Here is a 17,893-nt window from a genome sequence, read left to right on the forward strand (position 1 = left end):
CACCTCTGCCTCAGCCCCCGCCACCGTGGCTTTGTCCGGAAGGATGTCCGGAAGATGTCTGGTCTAATTAGCATATTACCCTTTTATTAGTATAGATTATTTGATCCCAAAACATTATGGCACTCTTTGTTTCTTATATAGGGTGGATAATGTTAATATTATTACTCATATATGTATGTCATGGGAAATAGTTTTTAAGACTATCACAAGAGCCCTTATCACTTCTCTTTTTACTTTTTTTCATGATAATGTTAGGAAAACATTATCTGTTGAGTTATATACCTAAGAGGAAGAATTAACATGGAGGGAAGTGGTTTGCGATCATACCCATGTAACATCAAAGCCAAGTCTTCTATTTTAAAATATTAATTTATTTTACTTTGAATTTTTTTAAAATTTAAATTCGTTATTGTTTAAAGTATTGCATAAGTCTCCTTTTTCCCCCATTGACCTCTCCCCGGCCACCCCCAACCCCCAGCATGTGCCCTCGCCCCTCCCTTACCTCCGCCGCCTATGTCCATTGGTTATGCTCATATGCATGCATACAAATCATTTGGTTGATTTCTTACTCCCTCACCCCCTGCCTTCCCTCATAGGTTGGACAGTCTGTTTGATGATTCTATGACTCTGGTTCTATTTTTATTCATCAGTTTATGTTGTTCATTATATTCTACAAATGAGTGAAATCATGTGATATTTATCTTTCTCTGACTGGCTTATTTCGCTTAGTATAATGCTCTCCAGTTCCATCCATGGTGCTGCGAATGGTAAGAATTCCATTGTGTAGTATTCCATTGTGTAGATGTACCACAGTTTTTTAATCCACTCATCTGCTTAGCATCTTGAGGTCTTGGGTAGATTTGAGATATTCAGAAGCCACATGGAGTTTCTCACGGATCTTCTAAAGTTGTCGGTGGGTGGTGACATGTGGGGATCCTTCCTACTGAGGAGCCTATAGAGGCATGAGAAACAGAACAGAAGAAACAGCCTCGCCCAGAGAGCAGATTATGACACAGTTTGCCCCTCCCACCTCCCCGTGGCACCCTGCATAAATTAAGTCCTCAATAACTAGTTTATAAAAACCAAGGTTTTTCAAGCTTTTTCTTCACCACTTTGTTCTTCATGTGACAATGGAATCAATGTCTTATTCTTTTGCAGGGTATTAGGGACCATCAAGTTCAATCAATTCCTTTTCAAAGTGTCAGAAATCCAGAAACTTTGAGCAACTTGACCACAATTGCCCAGTTAGTTCCGATTGTAGCCTAGAACCTGGGACTCTTCAGTCTCCAGGCCAATGCTCTATCCACTGAGCAAAACCAGCTAGGGCCTTTACCCATATTTTGATTGGATTGTTTAATCTTCCTTTTGTTAAGTTGTATGACTTTGATGCCATCATGTGATTTAAGTCTGCAGTTACAAAAGGTAATGCATTTCCTATTATGGGAGAGGCATATTTTTTGCAGCTTAAAAAATTAACTCACTAGTATGCACATAATTAAAAGGCTATTCACTGCCCCTTTCAATCTTTTCATTTTGAACTTTATAATTAAAAGACTGTTTTTGAGGAGGTCACAGAGATGAGGGCCTGCGCAGCCAGAACCCAGGGCCTGCAGCTCCAAAAGGGCCTGGCTCAGGTTCCTCTCCAAGGCCAGGGCGGCTTCCATGGTGTCCTGAGTTTTTCCCACTCATCCCGGGACGCTTCAGCACGTCCTGGAAGAGAATGCGGCCACCGCGCTGGTTTTGCGTCTTTAAGAGACGCTCGGAGCCCTCGGCTTCTCCTCCAACTCACAGAAGAAATGGCCCATGCCTTCGAGAGCCACATCCTTGAGGTCAAAAAAGAAGCCCAGAGAGAGAAGTCAGAACAACAGAAGAGATATGGGAAGAAGAAAAAAGCAAAAGTTATTCCTGTGGCTGTTCTGAGTCACCATCGAGTGGGTTTTCTCGGCAGCAGCAGCAGCAGCAGCGAGGAATGCCATCTGCGCTCCCACCACTTGTCTGCAAGTCTTTTTGTTCCTTCCCACTTGAGAAAATGCAGGGCCAAAGCAGGCAAGAAGATTGCCTTCCTGCCTTCATTCACAGAGAGAAGGTACTCTGGACCAGTACTACTCCAAGTGTGGCCCTTGAACTCATAGCATCAGAGTCGCCTGAAAGCTCCTTAGAAATGCAGAACCTCAAGCTTTCTGCAGAAATTTCAGGGTGGGGCCCAGCAATCTAAACAAGCCCTCCAGTTGATTCTGGTGTACACTAGAATTTGAGAACCATGGCTTTAGTGTCTGTCTATTCATAAGCTTTGACCTGATCCCTGAACACACCAGTCTTTCTCTCCTGATGGTTCTGCACAGCTAGCTGTTCTGTCAAAAAAAGTTTATTAACCAAGTTACTGCAAATTCATTCAAATGGTCCTTTAGCCCTGACCTCTTAGTTGAGTCCAAACTTACACTTCCAATTCTTTCCGTATTAAACAAAGTTGTCTCTAAAAGATACTTAAACTCAACATACTGGTGATACTTATATAGCAACTCACTCTCCCCTGCTCCCTGTTCCCTTCAAAAACCAGAAACTGTAAGACAACTCTGACTTCCCTCTCTTCTCCTAGGTTTGCTATTTTTTTAAATTAAATCTTTATTGTTGAAAGTGTTACATATGTCCTCCTCACCCCCCACTGACCTCTTCTAGCCTGCTCCCCTCACCTCCACCCCCATCCCAGGCCTTCACACCCTATTGTTTTTGTCCATGGGTTATGCATATATGCATACAAGTTCTTAGGTTGATCTCATCCCACCCACTCATTCACCCCTACTTTCCCTCTGAGATTCCACATTCTGTTGCATGCTTCTATGTCTCTGGAAAAAAAAAATAAATAAAAAAATAAAAGACTGTTTTTATGCCTGCTTGGGTTGCTCAATAGGTTGGAGCATTATCCTGTGTACCAAAACATTTCAGGTTAGATTGCCAGTCAGGGCACATTCCTAGGTTCTGGGTTCGATCCCCAGTCAGGTGCATACAAGAGTTAACCAATTAATGTTTCTCTTTCTCTCTTTTTTCTTTCTTTCTTTCTTTCTTTCTTTCTTTCTTTCTTTCTTTCTTTCTTTCTTTCTCTCTCTCTCTCTCTCTCTCTCTCTCTCTCTCTCTCTCTCTCTCTCTTCTTTCCTCTCTCTAAAGTCAATAAGACATATCATTGGGTGAGGATTAAAAAAAAGACTGTTTTTAGAGGTGTGATTTTTATATATAAATAAAGTTTCATCTATAAAAAAATAGGCAGAGTCATAGAATTCTAAAACTGGAAAGAGCTCTGGAAGTCAAGGTCAGATCTGTAGTTGAGATGAACAATCTAAGCCCCAGAGGTATAACTGGTTTGACTATTATAATATAACTAATTAATGGCCTAATTGATGCTATAAAGTTAGGGGGAAGAGAAGAAAAAAAGAATTAGCATTAAAAATCTTTTATATTTCTTTAAATTTAAAAAAAATTTATTATGTGTTTGTTTCAGGTATACAGCTTAGTGGTTAGACAATCATATACCTTAAATAGTGTTCCCCTCAATATTTCCAGTACCCCAACTGGCACCATACATATTTTTCACAATGTTAATGAGTATATTACCTATGCTTTGCTTACTTCCCCGTGACTATTTTGTAACTACGAATTTGTGTTGCTTACTTCTTTCACCTTTCACCTAGTGCCCCAACCCTGCCCTCCCCTTTGGCAATCACCGGTTCTCTCTCCGTATCTATGAGTCTGTTTCAATTTTGTTTGTTTAATTTGTTCTTTAGATCATGTGATTTTTATTCTTTATTTTGTTGATATAGTGTATCATATTAATTGATTTGTGAATATTATACCAGTCTTGCATTCCTGGAATAAATTAAACTTCATCATGGTTTATGATCTTAATGTATTGCTGGAACTGGTTTGCTAGTATTTTGTTGAGGATTTTTTGCAACTATGTTCCAAGGATATTGGCCTATAATTTTCTTTCTTTGTAGTGTCTTTATCTGGTTTTGGAATTAGGATAATGCTGGCCTCATAAAATGAGCTTGGGATTCTTCTCTCCTCATGAGATTTTTAGAAAACTTTGAGAAAGATGGGTGTTAGTTCTTTGAATGTTTAGTAAAATTCACCTGTGAAGCCATCTGGTCCAGGAATTTTGTTTACTAGTAGTTATTTGATTACCTCTTTGCTTTTATTAGTTGTATTTGATCTGCTCAGATTTTCTAATTCTTCCTGATTCAGTTCTGGAATTTATCCATTTTGTATGTTTGTAGGAATTTATCCATTTTGTCCAGGTTGTCCAATTTGTTGGCATACAGTTGTTCATAATATTTTCTTACAATCTTTTGTATTTCTTTGGTGTGAGTTGTTACTTCTCCTCTTTCATTTCTGATTTTATTTATTTGGGTCCTCTCTCTCTTTTTCTTGATTAATCTGGTTAATGATTTGTCAATCTTGTTTATGGTTTCAAAGAATCAGCTTATGATTTCATTGATCTTTTGTATTGTTTTTTAGTTTCTGTGTCATTTATTTCTGCTCTAATCTATTATTTCTTTCTTCTACTCACTTTGGGCTTTGTTTGTTAGTTTGTTTTCTAGATTGTTTAGGTGTAAGGTTAGATTTTATGAGATTTTTCTTGCTTCTTGAGGTAAGCCTGTATTGCTGTCAATTTCCCTCTTAGGACTGCTTATGCCGTGTCCCATAGATTTTGGATGGTTATGTGTTCATTTTCATTTGTCTCAGAGTAACTTCTGATTTCTTCTTTGATCTCATTGTTGATCCATTCCTTGTTTAGTAACATGTTATTTAGCTTCCACGTGCATTTTTCAGTGTTTTTTTTTTGTAATTGATTTCTAGTTTTATACCATGTGGTGAGAGAAGATGCTTGATATGATTTCAATCTTCTTAAATTTACCGAGGCTTGTTTTGTATCCTAACATGTTGTCTATCCCAAAAGTGTTTTATGTACACTTGAAAAACATGTATATTCTGCTGCTTTTGGGTGAAATGCTGTGAAAGTATCAAATAAATCCATCTGACCTAGTGTGTCATATAAGGCCACTGTTTCCTTGTTGATATTAAGTCTTGAAGATCTACCCATAGATGTCAATAATGTGTTAAAATCCCCTACTTTGACTGTGTTATTGTCACTCTCTCCCTTAATGTCCATCAAGATTTGCTTTATGTATTTAGGTACACCAATATTAGGTGCATAAATGTCCTCTTGTTGGATTGATCCCTTTATCATTAGTAGCATCCTTCTTTCTTTCTTATACAGTGTTTGTTTTAAAGTCTATTTTGTCTGATACAAGGACTGGTAACCCAGCTTTTTCTGTTTTGTTTCCATTCTCTCTCTCTCTCTCTCTCTCTCTCTCTCTCTCTCTCTCTCTCCTTTCTCTTCTTAAAGTATACCCTTTAATGTTTCTTGTAATGCTGGTTTGGTGGTAATGAGCTCCCTTAGCATGGTCTTGTTGGGGATTCTCTCTCTTTCTCCTTCAATTTAGAATAATGGCCTTACTGGGAGGAGTAGTCTTCATTGTATTCCATTGCTTTTCATCACTTTGAATATTTCATTCCAATTTCTTCTGGACTGAGATATTTCTGTTGAGAACTCAGCTGATAGTTTTATGAGAACTCCTTTATAGATAACTCATTGTCTTTCTCCTGAAGCTTTTAAAATTCTCTTTGTTTTTAACCTTTTCCAATTTAATTATGATGTGTCTTGGTGTGGGCCTCTTTGGACATTTTGTTTGGGACTCTATGTGCTTCTTAGACTTATGTGCTTTTTCTTTTACTACGTTAGTGAATTTTTTGGTCATTATTTTTTCAAATAGATTCTTAATCCTTTCCTCTCTCTCTTCTCCTTCTGTTACCCTTATTATACAAATATTGTTACACTTCATATTGTCCCAAAGATCCATTAAATTATCCTCATTTAAAAATTTTTTTTTTCTTTTTGCTGCTCTGATTGGATGTGATTTTTTTAAATGTTGTTTTCCAAATAGCTAATTCAATCCTCTGTTTCATCCAACCTACTGTTTATTCCTTCCAGTATATTCTTCATTTCAGATGTATTCTGCATTTCTGACTGGTCCTTTTTTTTTAGTTTCTATGTATTTTTTCATGTTTTTGAAGCTCTTGCTAAGTTTCTTGAGCATCCTTATAGCCATTGTTTTGAACTCTGTATCTGGTAGCTTGCTTGTCTCCATTTCACTTAGTTCTTTCTCTGGGGATTTCTTTTGTTCATTCACTAGGGGCATGTTTCTTTGTCTCCTATTTTCTCTTCCTCTCTGTATTTATTTCTGTGCATTAGGTGGCTCTTCTATGCCTTGGTATGATGGCCTTGTGTAGTAGATGTCTTTTGGTGTTCAGTGGCAGCCCCTGCCCCAGAGTAATAAAACAGTTCATGAATGTATCCTAAAAACCCCAAAACACCAATCAGAGAATATATATACACCTATGTTCATAGCAGCATTATTTACAATATGGAATACTATGCAGCTGTAAAAAAGAAGGATCTCTTACCCTTTGGGAGAACATGGATGGACCTGAAAAATATTATGCTAAGTGAAATAAGCCAATATGAGGAAGATAAATATCACACGTTACCACGTATTTGTGGAATCTAACAAACACAAGGAATTGACCAACAAAATAAGACCCGAAGCATAGAGGCATGGAACAGACTGACATAGCTCAATGTAGGGTTAGGGGGACAAGAAGAGATAAACCAAAGAATTTATATACTTACTAGTGGCCCAGTGCATGAAATTTGTGCGGGGGGGGGTGTCCCTCAGCCCAGCCTGCACCTTCTCCAATCTGGGAGCCCTTGGAGGATGTCTGACTGCCGGTTTAGGCCTGATCACCTAAGCCAGCAGTCAGACATCCCTCTCACAATCCGGGACCGCTGGCTACTAACCGCTTGCTTGCCTGCCAGCCCAATCACCCCCTAACTGCTCCCCTGCTGGCCTGATTGATGCCTAACTGCTCCCCTGCCAGCCTGATCGCCCCCACTGCCCTCCCCTGCCAGCCTGATTACCCCCAACTACCCTCCCCTGCCAGCCCAACCGCCCACAACTGCCCTCCCCTGCCACAACCTGCCTCCTCCTCTGGGACCCGCCTCCTCTGCGCGAGGTGGTGGAGATGCTGGGACAGGCCTCCTCTGCACTGCTCAGAGCCATGGGACCCCCAGGCCTCACCATGCAGAGCAGCCATTGGGCCCCACCTCTGCTGTGCATGCGGCCATCTTGTGATGATGTTGCGCGTGAGGGCCACCTAGGCTTTTATTAGTATAGATATGCATAGACCATGGACATGGCAATAGGATAGTGAAGACCTGGGTGAGTGAGTAGGGCAGTGATGGTGAACCTTTTGAGCTCGGCATGTCAGCATTTTGAAAAACCCTAACTTAACTAACTTAGCTCTGGTGCCGTGTCACATATAGAAATTTTTTGATATTTACAACCATAGTAAAACAAAGATTTATATTTTTGATATTTATTTTATATATTTAAATGCCATTTAACAAAGGAAAATCAACCAAAAAAATGAGTTTGCGTGTCACCTCTGACACGTGTGTCATAGGTTCGCCATCACTGGAGTAGGGCCTGGGAGGAGGAGGATAAAGGGGTGAGGGGGGCAATGGGAGATATTTGTAATACTATCAACAATAAAAAATATATTAAAATGTTTAAATAGTGGGAATGTCAGATAAACCTGAATAGGTTCATGTCCCTGAACCTATTCCTTTTTGCTTGGACTCTTTAAGAGATAAACACTGTTTCATCCTTAATTCCTCTGTCTCTATTTATTAGGCTGAGATTTCCTAGAGAAGTATCTTACTGGAATTTCCTTCCAAAAGGGGAAAATAATCTTAGAATTTGACAGTAACTGCCAGATCAGGAGAATTAAAATGGCTTTTCAACAGATTTTATTTGTCCTGTTTTTGTTAGTGCAGTCACTGAATCTGGGACTACTGATCAATTTCTCTATTGAATCAACTGCATCTTCTTTATGAGCAAATCGTCATCTGATACTGGAAGAATCCATAGTGAATTTCTGATTATGATTCAAATTGATCATTTAAAACCTCTTCCCAGAATGAATCAATATTCTATAAGAGGTTCTTCATAGTATAAAGCTCATGATAGAAGATTCCAAAACTCAGGGTCTTATTGTTTCTTGTTCTAGTCCTTGTAATGCTCCCATTTTATGTCTGAGTATGCCAGAGGATGGGGATGGAGGTTTGTCTAGAATTTCCAAAAAATAAGCAACATTATTATCCCTCTACACCGTGTTGTTTTTAACCCCCATACACTGATAGCATCTAACTGAACTGGAAATAAATTCTTTACTGTAATAAATTTATGTAGTACATTTTTTTTAGAATTCCAGTTAATGAAACTAGCCAATACTATTTCACCTAGTTTGGGGAAGGAAAACAATTTACCTGGACAGTAATGCCTTAGGGTTTTACTGAAAGCTCCTCTTATTTCTGACAAATTTTTAAGGCTGATTTGGATGCTATAACTTGCCCTATCGGTTATACCTTGTTGAGAGATGTGAATGATTTATTTATTTGCTCTTTTCAGATCTCCTCACTGGAAGACAGCATCCACCAGTTTGAACTTATGTACTTAAAGGGACACAAAGTCTACAAAGAAATTTCGGTTTGTCCAAACTCAGGTAGGATATTTGAGACATCTAATATTGGAACAAGGACTGTACCTGGATCCAAGTAAGTTTCATGGTGTCCTACGTTTCCTGAGTTTTTCTTGGACTAGTTGGCTATTGCCAAAATTGGATTCCCAAAACTCATATATTTACTAAAGAATTATAGTCCTGACCAAATTTTATGGGAAGAATGGAATGAAATAGCATTTAGAGCCTTAAAGGAGAGTTTAATAAACCTACCTGCTCTTGGGCATCTTAATTATCAGATTCCATTTTCCTTTTTTTTTTTTAATCAAAAGGAAGGGAATGCCTTTGGGGTACTCACTGAAAAACCTGGGGATCACCATCGACCCCCTAAGATATTAGCATCAGCAGCTTGACCCGGTGGCTCAGGGATCCCCACCCCCCCCCACCTCTTGCCTTAAAGCCATTGATGCTACTGACTTGTTGGTTAAGGCTACAGTGAAAAAAATATATTAAAGTAACTTATGCAAAGACTAAGATCATTGTGAAAGTTTTTTCATGCATATAAATCATAATGCAAATTACATTTTTCTATACACAGCAACTGGCAACTGTTTTTATTGCTTTACAATGTTGGTACATTCACCCCTTCCACAACTCCATGAGGTAGTTAATACCATATGTTTATCTGCATTTCACTGGTGGAGAAGATGAGGTATAGGATATTTCCACATTATACTTCCTTAAAAATAGTTTTAGCAGATAAATTGTTTGGAAAATTATCTGTAGGAAATTAATTTAATGACTTAATTTTTCACCTTCCAAAGCATCAGTGACTTTTGTCATCTTTTATGTTTTATTGACCATTTTACTTTTGTGAATTTCCTATTCATATTCACTATTTTCATAAGTGCAGTTTTGACTGTTTGATTTTTTTGTTGGATATTTGTAATAGTTCTCACTATACAATGTCTACAAAAACTTTTCTGTTACAGGATATATTTTGAGGTAAGTTATTTAAGTCTCAATGCATGATTTAATGATATTATCTACTATGGCACTATATTAGTTCTATTGGTATCTTTTTTAATTTTTAAAATATTTTTATTGATTTCAGAGAGAGGAAAGGAGAAGGAGAGAGAGATAGAAACATCAATGATGAGAGAGAATCATCCATAGGCTGCCTCCTGCACACCCCCTACTAGGGATCGAACCCACAACCCAGGCATGTGCCCCGACTGGGTATTGAACCACAACATCCTGGTTCGTGGGTCAACGTTCAACCACTGAGCCATACCAGTTGGGCAGTTCTATTTGTTTCTCAAAATGTGTCCATTATCTATAGGAGTTGCATGGAAAACTCTGTGTTTTTTCCTATATTTTCCCCATCATCAAAGTTTTAATTTATTTTCAAAATAAATTTTATGCCTTCATCTGGAAATTGTTTGTTGTAAGACTTTGATGGTGGTCTTCTTGGCCAATGAAGATCGATAAATGATTTTCCTATCTTGGACCAATTTGTTTATAAAGTGTTGTCCTGATGTGCAGGTTTTAGGAGAACTTTCAGATTCCTTTGGTTTGATTTACCAATTTCCCTTAATATTTATGTAATTTTTGTATTCTTTTCATTGGTACATATTAAGTCAGTCATAGTGTGCCCAGGTTTAATAAAAATGATAATTATTTTGTCACAACAAAGAATTGAATCTTTACATATAAGAGCTATGGGAGGAATGGGGCAACAATGTCCTGAGGAAAGAGACAAAAGAATGAGACAGATATGCCAATCTAGTATAGTTACATAGAATAATCATCATTATTTCAAATTGTGCTCAACCAAAACATTAAATTTCACATTATATCTGTCAATAGATAAGTGATGATCCATCTTATTCTGAAAGAAATATATATACATATACAAATTTAGAGAGGATGAAAATACAATAAGTCCTTATATGAGTACAGGTTCTATATTAACTTAATCTACAATTGGGGCTTGACATCCATTATTAAAGGCTGAAAATGAGAGTGAAAGCAATCAGGTCAGGTGAACATTTTTAAAGGCCACAAGAAAGAGATAATTTAGTTTTTGAAATAGAAGATTTTCATAAATAGCTCAACTTTATAATAGAAAGCAAATAGCTTTCTAATTCAATGAATATTCCATTAGAAAATGAGCTAAACTGCATGAAGGCAAATGACTTGCCATGTCTTTAGGTAAGAAGTGATTCTGAGGTTGGATGTATAATAAAAGCCAGGGAGCATTACTAGTCTCCCAAAATGAAATGGAAGGGTGAACCTTTTTACAGAATTCCTAGTTAAAATACTCTGAGTGCAAAATACTATGGATACTATGAGTAGACTTCTTCATGCTTTTTGTGTCATGTGCAATATTTAAAACACTGTTTAACTCAATAATATTTTTTGTATTGCTTGTGAATTAGAGCAGTAAAGTTCAATATAGTCCCAAAGAGTTAGTTATTTTTAATTTTTCCAAGATTTTTCTCTTTGGAATGAAATATTTCTACCTCAAATAGGTAGTAAACCACTTGGAAATAAACTTTTATCTAAATCACTTGAAAACAAATGTTGATCTTAGAAGCTAAATTGTGAAGTGATTTTGTCACAGGAAGAAGGGATCCTTATGTTAGAACTTCATTGTGCTGAATAAACTGAAGGAGTCCCATTTATGAGGCAAATCAGCTTCAGGACTCTGAAACAACTACTCCCTTTTCTTCTTCTTTCCTGGTTTAGCAAACTTCTGGTAACACAACAGACAACATTTTGTGATGACAAATGTAGCACTTGCCACACAGGCCAGCAGGAACCCAATCACATCCAAAGAGTGGTACTGGACCCAGGTGAGGTCGTAGGAGGCTGGTCGCAGGTGTTTGGCTCCTTTGTGGCGCATGACAAACTCGATCCAGAAGACCGCTCGATCTAGAGGTTTCATAGGCTGGTCATGATGAATTCTTGATAATTTCATAGCATTCTCCTTATATCTGAAGGAGAAACACAAAGATACCAACATTGAAAGGAAGTTAATTTGCCTAACCAATTCAAACCTATAAAAAGTTTTTGTCAAACAAATGATTTAACATACATACCTTAGAATTACAGTAGTATATTTTTATTTGGATGTCAAAGAAAGTTTGACTTCTAAATTAAAATTTTCTCATTGAAAAATATTTTAAACAGTGAAGATGAAAAATAAAGTGGAAAAGTTAATGTATTTTTAGTAAAGGAAATGATAGAAGCCATTCTATATGCTATATGTTGGAGAGTTGAATTGTATCTATAATAATAAAAGCATAATATGCAAATCGACCAAACTACAGAAAAACAGAACAACTGTCAGGACAACCTTCCAGACGACCACGCTATGACATGCACTGGCACCAGGCCAGTCAAGGCGGGTGCGATGCGATTGGTCAGGGGGCCCCGTCATTGCCCCATGATCGCCCCTCAGAGGGAGGCCCAGGCCACCGGCCAGCAGGCCAATCAATTGGCGGGGGGGGGCTCCATGATTGCCCCAAAGAGGGAGGCCCAGGCCACCCTCTGTGTGGTGATTGATTGTGGAGCCCTGGCTGGGTAGGCAGGGCTTCCCTCTGCTGGGTGGTCGATCGCGGAGCCCTGTGATCAATTGCCCCAAAGAGGGAGGCCCAGGCTACCTGGCTGGTGGTGCTGCAGTGGGTGTGCGGGGCTGGCCAGCGATTGCCCCACAGAGGAAGGCCCAGGCCAGCCAAGTGATCACACCCTACACCTGTTGCCCGCAGAGGGAGGTGACTGGTGGTGGGGGCGGGAGAATAGCGCTGCACAGATGGCAAGCAGTGGTGATGGTGGGGGCGGGGCCAGCTGCTGGCAGCCAGGGGAAGGAAAGCCCCGACAGGCCCTGATCACCAGCTAGGCCTAGGAACCCTACCCAAGGGGTCTCGGATTGCTAGAAGGCACAGGCTGGGCTGAAGGACATGCCCCTGTACATGAATTTCGTGTACAGGGCCTCTAGTATCCTATGTAATAAAAGCCTAATATGCTAAGTGTCCAGTCATCCAGTTGTCCATTCAACCAATCAAAGCACAGTATGCTAATGATATGCTAAGGCCGCTCAATGGCTCTCTATGATGTGCACTGACCACCAGGGTGCAGACACTCCAACTGGTAGGTTAGCTTGCTGCTGGGGTCTGACTGATTGGGACTAAGCGAGACGGGCCAGACATGCCCTGGAGCCCTCCTGTGGTCCTTCCCCGGCTGGCTAACCTCCCGTGTCCCTCACGGGCTCTAATCGTGCACCTGTGGGGTCCCTCGGCCTGGCCTGCACCTGAGGTCAGTGCGCTCCCACAGGGGGAGCGCTGCTCAGACAGAAGCTGGGCTCATGGCTGGTGAGTGCAGCGAGGGTGGTGGGAGCCTCTCCCGCCTCCGCGGCAGTGCTAAGGATATCCGAATTAGCGGACCTAAGTCATCAGTAGGACATGCTTCGAAGGCTCCCGGACTGTGAGAGGGTGCAGGCTGGGCAAGGGACGCCCCCAACTCCCTGAGTGCATGAATTTCATGCACCGGGCCTCTAGTTTATAATAAAGCTCTAGAAGTTTTATTTTTTATTTTTTTATTTTTTAAATATCTTTTAGATATTATTTTAGTGAAGGACTGTTGTTGGTAGAATTACTGTTTTTTTAAAAATATATTTTATTGATTTTTTTATAAAGAGGAAAGGACAGGAATAGAGAGTTAGAAACATCAATCAGCTGCCTCCTGCACACCCCCCACTGGGGATGTGCCCACAACCAAGGTATATGCCCTTGGCTGGAATCGAACCTGGGACCCTTCAGTCCGCAGGTCGACGCTCTATCCACTGAGCCAAACCGGTTAGGGCAAAGCTCTAGAAGTTTTAAAGAGGAATTGTGTCCTGGCAGGAGAAAGGCTTCCTCACAAGTCTTTGTATTTCTACTCTTGGCTTCATAACTCTATTTTTAAAAAAATATATATTTTATTGATTTTTTTACAGAGAGGAAGGGAGAGGGATAGAGAGTTAGAAACATCAATGAGAGAGAAACATTGATCTGCTGCCTCCTGCAAACTCCCTACTGGGTATGTGCCCACAACCAAGGTACATGCCCTTGACCGGAATCGAACCTGGGACTCTTGAGTCTGCAGGCCGATGCTCTATCCACTGAGCCAAACTGGTCATGGCATATCTGTCTACTTTTAACCCTATAGCCAAAATACTTTTTGTTAAACCCAACAGAATACTACACCTGCTCAAAATTTCTATCTGCCTCCTTATGACATTTAGAATAAAATCCAAATCAATTATTTGCCCTGTCGTATCTTACAAGAACAGACCCCTGGCTATTTCTTCTATTATTTTGTCCCAAGCATGCTCTACTGTAGTCACAATGCTCTTCTAGTTAGCTATTCATTGGAGGTGATAAGTATGTTCTCTTGTTAGCACTTTTGTACTTTCTGTCCGCTTTCTCCCTTTCCTGAAGCAGTTTTTCCTGCAACACCCCAAGGCTGCCTCTATCTCTTGCTGGAGATGTTGGCTCAGTGTCACATCTCAGAGAGACTTTCCCTGGCCACACTATGATAGCATTTCTTTTTTTTTAAATTAATTTTTAATTTTTAAATTTATTGTCTATAGTTTTACATATGTCTCCTTTTCCCCCAGTTGACCCCTGCCCCCCAGCAATTCCCACCTGGGGCAAGCCCCCACTGCCCCAGTGTCTATGTATGATAGCATTTCTTCAATGTCTCTGGTTTTCTTTTTTTTCTATTTAATTCCTATAATTTCTAAATACATTTTATAAAACATACCTTCAATTTATTTATGAAATTCATAAGTGTGTGCATATATTCTAAGTGATCAGCTCAAAATTTCAAAATTATCAATAAAATTATAAAGTGAACATATCGCCGAAACCGGTTTGGCTCAGTGGATAGAGCGTCGGCCTGCGGACTGAAAGGTCCCAGGTTCGATTCCGGTCAAGGGCATGTACCTGGGTTGTGGGCACATCCCCAGTAGGAGATGTGCAGGAGGCAGCTGATCAATGTTTCTCTCATCGATGTTTCTAACTCTCTATCTCTCTCCCTTCCTCTCTGTAAAAAATCAATAAAATATATTTTTAAAAAAAAATAAATAAAGTGAACATATCAACATACCCACTATCCATAGAACCACTCCATGCCTGGGCCATTTTACTACACCCTTCTCCAAATTACCTACTCTCCTGATTTCCAATACCATAAATTAGTTTTTCTTGCATATATTAGAATTTTATAGTATGTACTCACTTGTTTTTTTTCTTTTCTGTAGCAGTTATTGGTTAATTCCTTTGCTATATAGTATTTAATTGTATGACAATACTACAAATTATTTCTTCATTTAATGACCAATGGACATTAAGATTATTAATACTTTTTGGCCATTACTACTAAGCTACTATAAACATTTTTGTATGTCTTTTAGTTTACATATCTATGCATTTCTATTCCTATAAACCTAGACTGATGATAACAAGAATTCACAATGATGTAGAGAATTGGAGCTCTCATACATAGCTGATAGGAATATAAAATGGTATAGTCTCTTTGGACATCAGTTTTTCAGTTTGTCATAAAGTTATTGTATGACCCAGAGTTCACTTGAAGATATCTACCCAAAAATGAATGAAAACTGATATTCACACAAAAACATAATGCTGTATTCATAATAGATAAATAATTGACAAAAGACCTATTTATAACTACTATTAAAAATGTGATACTTACGAAGGGTCATTAATGACAGTCTTCAATGCATTGAGTAAATCTGTACTTGAAATAGTGTTGAAGTCCAATCTGATAGCTGCTCCCTTGGTCTTCATGCGAACAATGTTATCAGGTTGATCCGCAAACATAGGAAGGCCCACCATAGGGATCCCATGGTAGATCGCCTCATAGATGCCATTGGCTCCACCGTGAGTTATAAAGGCTTTGGTTTTTGGATGACCTAGGATTGGGTGAATTTCAGCAAATTATGAATTATAAGTCTTGGAAATAAAATGAGAGTTGGGCAATAAAGGCACTGATAGAGACTATATATTTAGTAACATATTGGTCTACCCTTCAGACTGTATTAAAATGTTTTTCAGAACTCATAGGAAGAGGCACTTAAGTCTGCTGGAGAGACAGTGAAGGCTTACATAGAAGATCAGTGTGTTCCTTTTGACTTGAAATGAATAAAGTTGCTAGTGGACAAATGGAAAGAGAATATTCTGAATTTAAAAAAGTGTGTGCAAAAAAAGTGGTGGTGCATGTTGAAATATATTCTTTTAATAAAATAGTGAAGTCACAGAGTGTGATTTGTAGATGTCAAGGCAACAGACAATGGGATGGTGATGGCATAGGAATTAAATGAAGGAACAGGTACACATTATCATGAAATTATTTATTACTTCAAAAAGAGATATATATTTTTTCCCAATGGAAAATGTAGAGTCACTGGAAATAAAAAAGGAGCTGATATTTTTCAGGGGCACCTGTACACCCTTACCATGGATTATACGATTGGTATAAGGAGAGAATTAGGAGGCAGAGTGACAATCAGGAAAGTGTTGAGATATTCTCTCTGAGAGGAATTACATATGAAATAAAGATCTTTTGTTTGTGGCCATAAGGAACATGGCTGTGTAACATAAGATGCCAACTTATAGCTTATCCTTTTCCCCTAGGACTGGGAAAGAAATATTGGGAAGTTCATTTTTATTTTTGAGGGTTTCAGTAAGAAATGTCCAATACATTTCTATCCTAGTGAACTGTTTATCATTCTGGTTGACTTGATTCTGATTTCAGGGTTTCCCAGAATCTTACCAAGAAGGTCATTCTGGGGGATCCATTTATAGAGCCGGGTATTTGGCCCTAAGGTATCTGGTTTTTTGCCATCATATCTCCATATAACCTGTTAGGGTAAAGAAGGTAATGTATTACTTGAGTCAAACTGCAGAGTTATATCATGTTAGAATTCTAAATAGGTTAAGAGACATCTAGTTAAACCCCTGACATATTACAGGTTAGGGAATGAGGAAAAGACATTCTGATAATGAGAATTAATAAACGGCTGATGTAAGAGGCGTACATACTTATATTGCATGTTACTTATTTTTATATTCAGTCAGGTATGAGTGCAATCATGATGTTTCACACTTTGGGGTTAGACAAATGAGATTAACAATGACCAAGCATATAAAAATTTTTAGGTAGTCATATAATTGTAGTGAAAAACCCAGCAAATTAATGGTCTATGCATTTATTTTAATTATTTATTATTCTAGCTGTCATCATCTAGATTTAATGTTAACCTGTTTATTTCTTTTTGAATTATGGGGAAGTGGTTTTCTTATATTCATTAATTTCATAAAGTATCTTAGAGTTTTACATAATTTGATTTACAAAATCAAGGCAATCAGCTATTTATGAGAATTAAATCATTTTGATGTTTAAGTTTATTATTAATAATAAATAATATCTGCTTAATGAGTATGTTTAGCTTCTTTTAGTTTTCTACTTACTAATCACCACTTCCAAGTGGTAATTTTTACCTGAATCCAGTATTATCACTCTAGCTAGGATGGAAAATTTTCTTAAAATGTAGAAAAGAAAAGCCATTGGCACTTTATAAATAATAGTTTACCTGTTGAAAAGATCAAATATGATGATGACAGTAAATTTTTTTCATCTGATTGTTAATATTTCACAACATGCTACAATGCACTGACAGCATTAATTAACATGGTTAATTAATTATAAATAGCCAAGCAATTTATAAGTCCACCAGTGAGCTGGATTCTAGTTTATACGTGGTTAACATCTTTTTGCTATGTGAGTGTTAAAGTTACTTCAAGTTCTCAGCAAATTTGCATAGGTGATAAGGAGAAAGTTACATTAGTTAGTAAACTAAAAGTAGCTCACAATTATCCGGAGACTTCAAATGTATTTTATGTACTAGAATAATTCACTACCTTAATTTATGGAGAAGGGGGAGAATCTGAAACTGGGCCACGCTAGGCTTGCTTCTGATCGATTCTTTTTATCCTGTCACTAGGGCCGATAGGGGAGTTGGGGCACCGCCCCCTGTCACACACAGAGCAGGGCGGATCAGGGGGTTGGGGCGTTGGGGCGTGTCACACTCAGGGCAGGGCCGATGGGGAGGTTATGGCTCTACCCTGTCACACACAGAGCAGGGCCCGTGGGGGGGGGGGGTTGGGGTGCCGCACCCTGTCACACACAG

At 38.7% G+C, this 17,893-nt stretch overlaps 1 protein-coding gene across 2 annotated transcripts in view; it reads right to left on the reverse strand.

Annotated features, from left to right (window-relative positions):
* Positions 1–10,038: 10,038 nt before the first annotated feature.
* LOC102260915 (UDP-glucuronosyltransferase 2B31) overlaps positions 10,039–17,893 on the reverse strand; it is a 17,187-nt gene continuing 9,332 nt past the window's right edge. For both annotated transcript variants that reach the window (XM_005868894.2, XM_005868893.2), the window contains 3 exons: positions 16,477–16,564; positions 15,397–15,616; positions 10,039–11,633 (listed from right to left, as the gene is read on the reverse strand). In XM_005868894.2, coding sequence (XP_005868956.1) covers positions 11,354–11,633; positions 15,397–15,616; positions 16,477–16,564 — 588 coding nt within the window. In that variant the 3' untranslated portion in view covers positions 10,039–11,353. The remainder of the gene's footprint in view (positions 11,634–15,396; positions 15,617–16,476; positions 16,565–17,893) is intronic.

This window comes from Myotis brandtii, unplaced genomic scaffold (genome assembly GCF_000412655.1).
Source record: "Myotis brandtii unplaced genomic scaffold, ASM41265v1 scaffold28, whole genome shotgun sequence".
Classification (NCBI taxonomy): domain Eukaryota; kingdom Metazoa; phylum Chordata; class Mammalia; order Chiroptera; family Vespertilionidae; genus Myotis; species Myotis brandtii.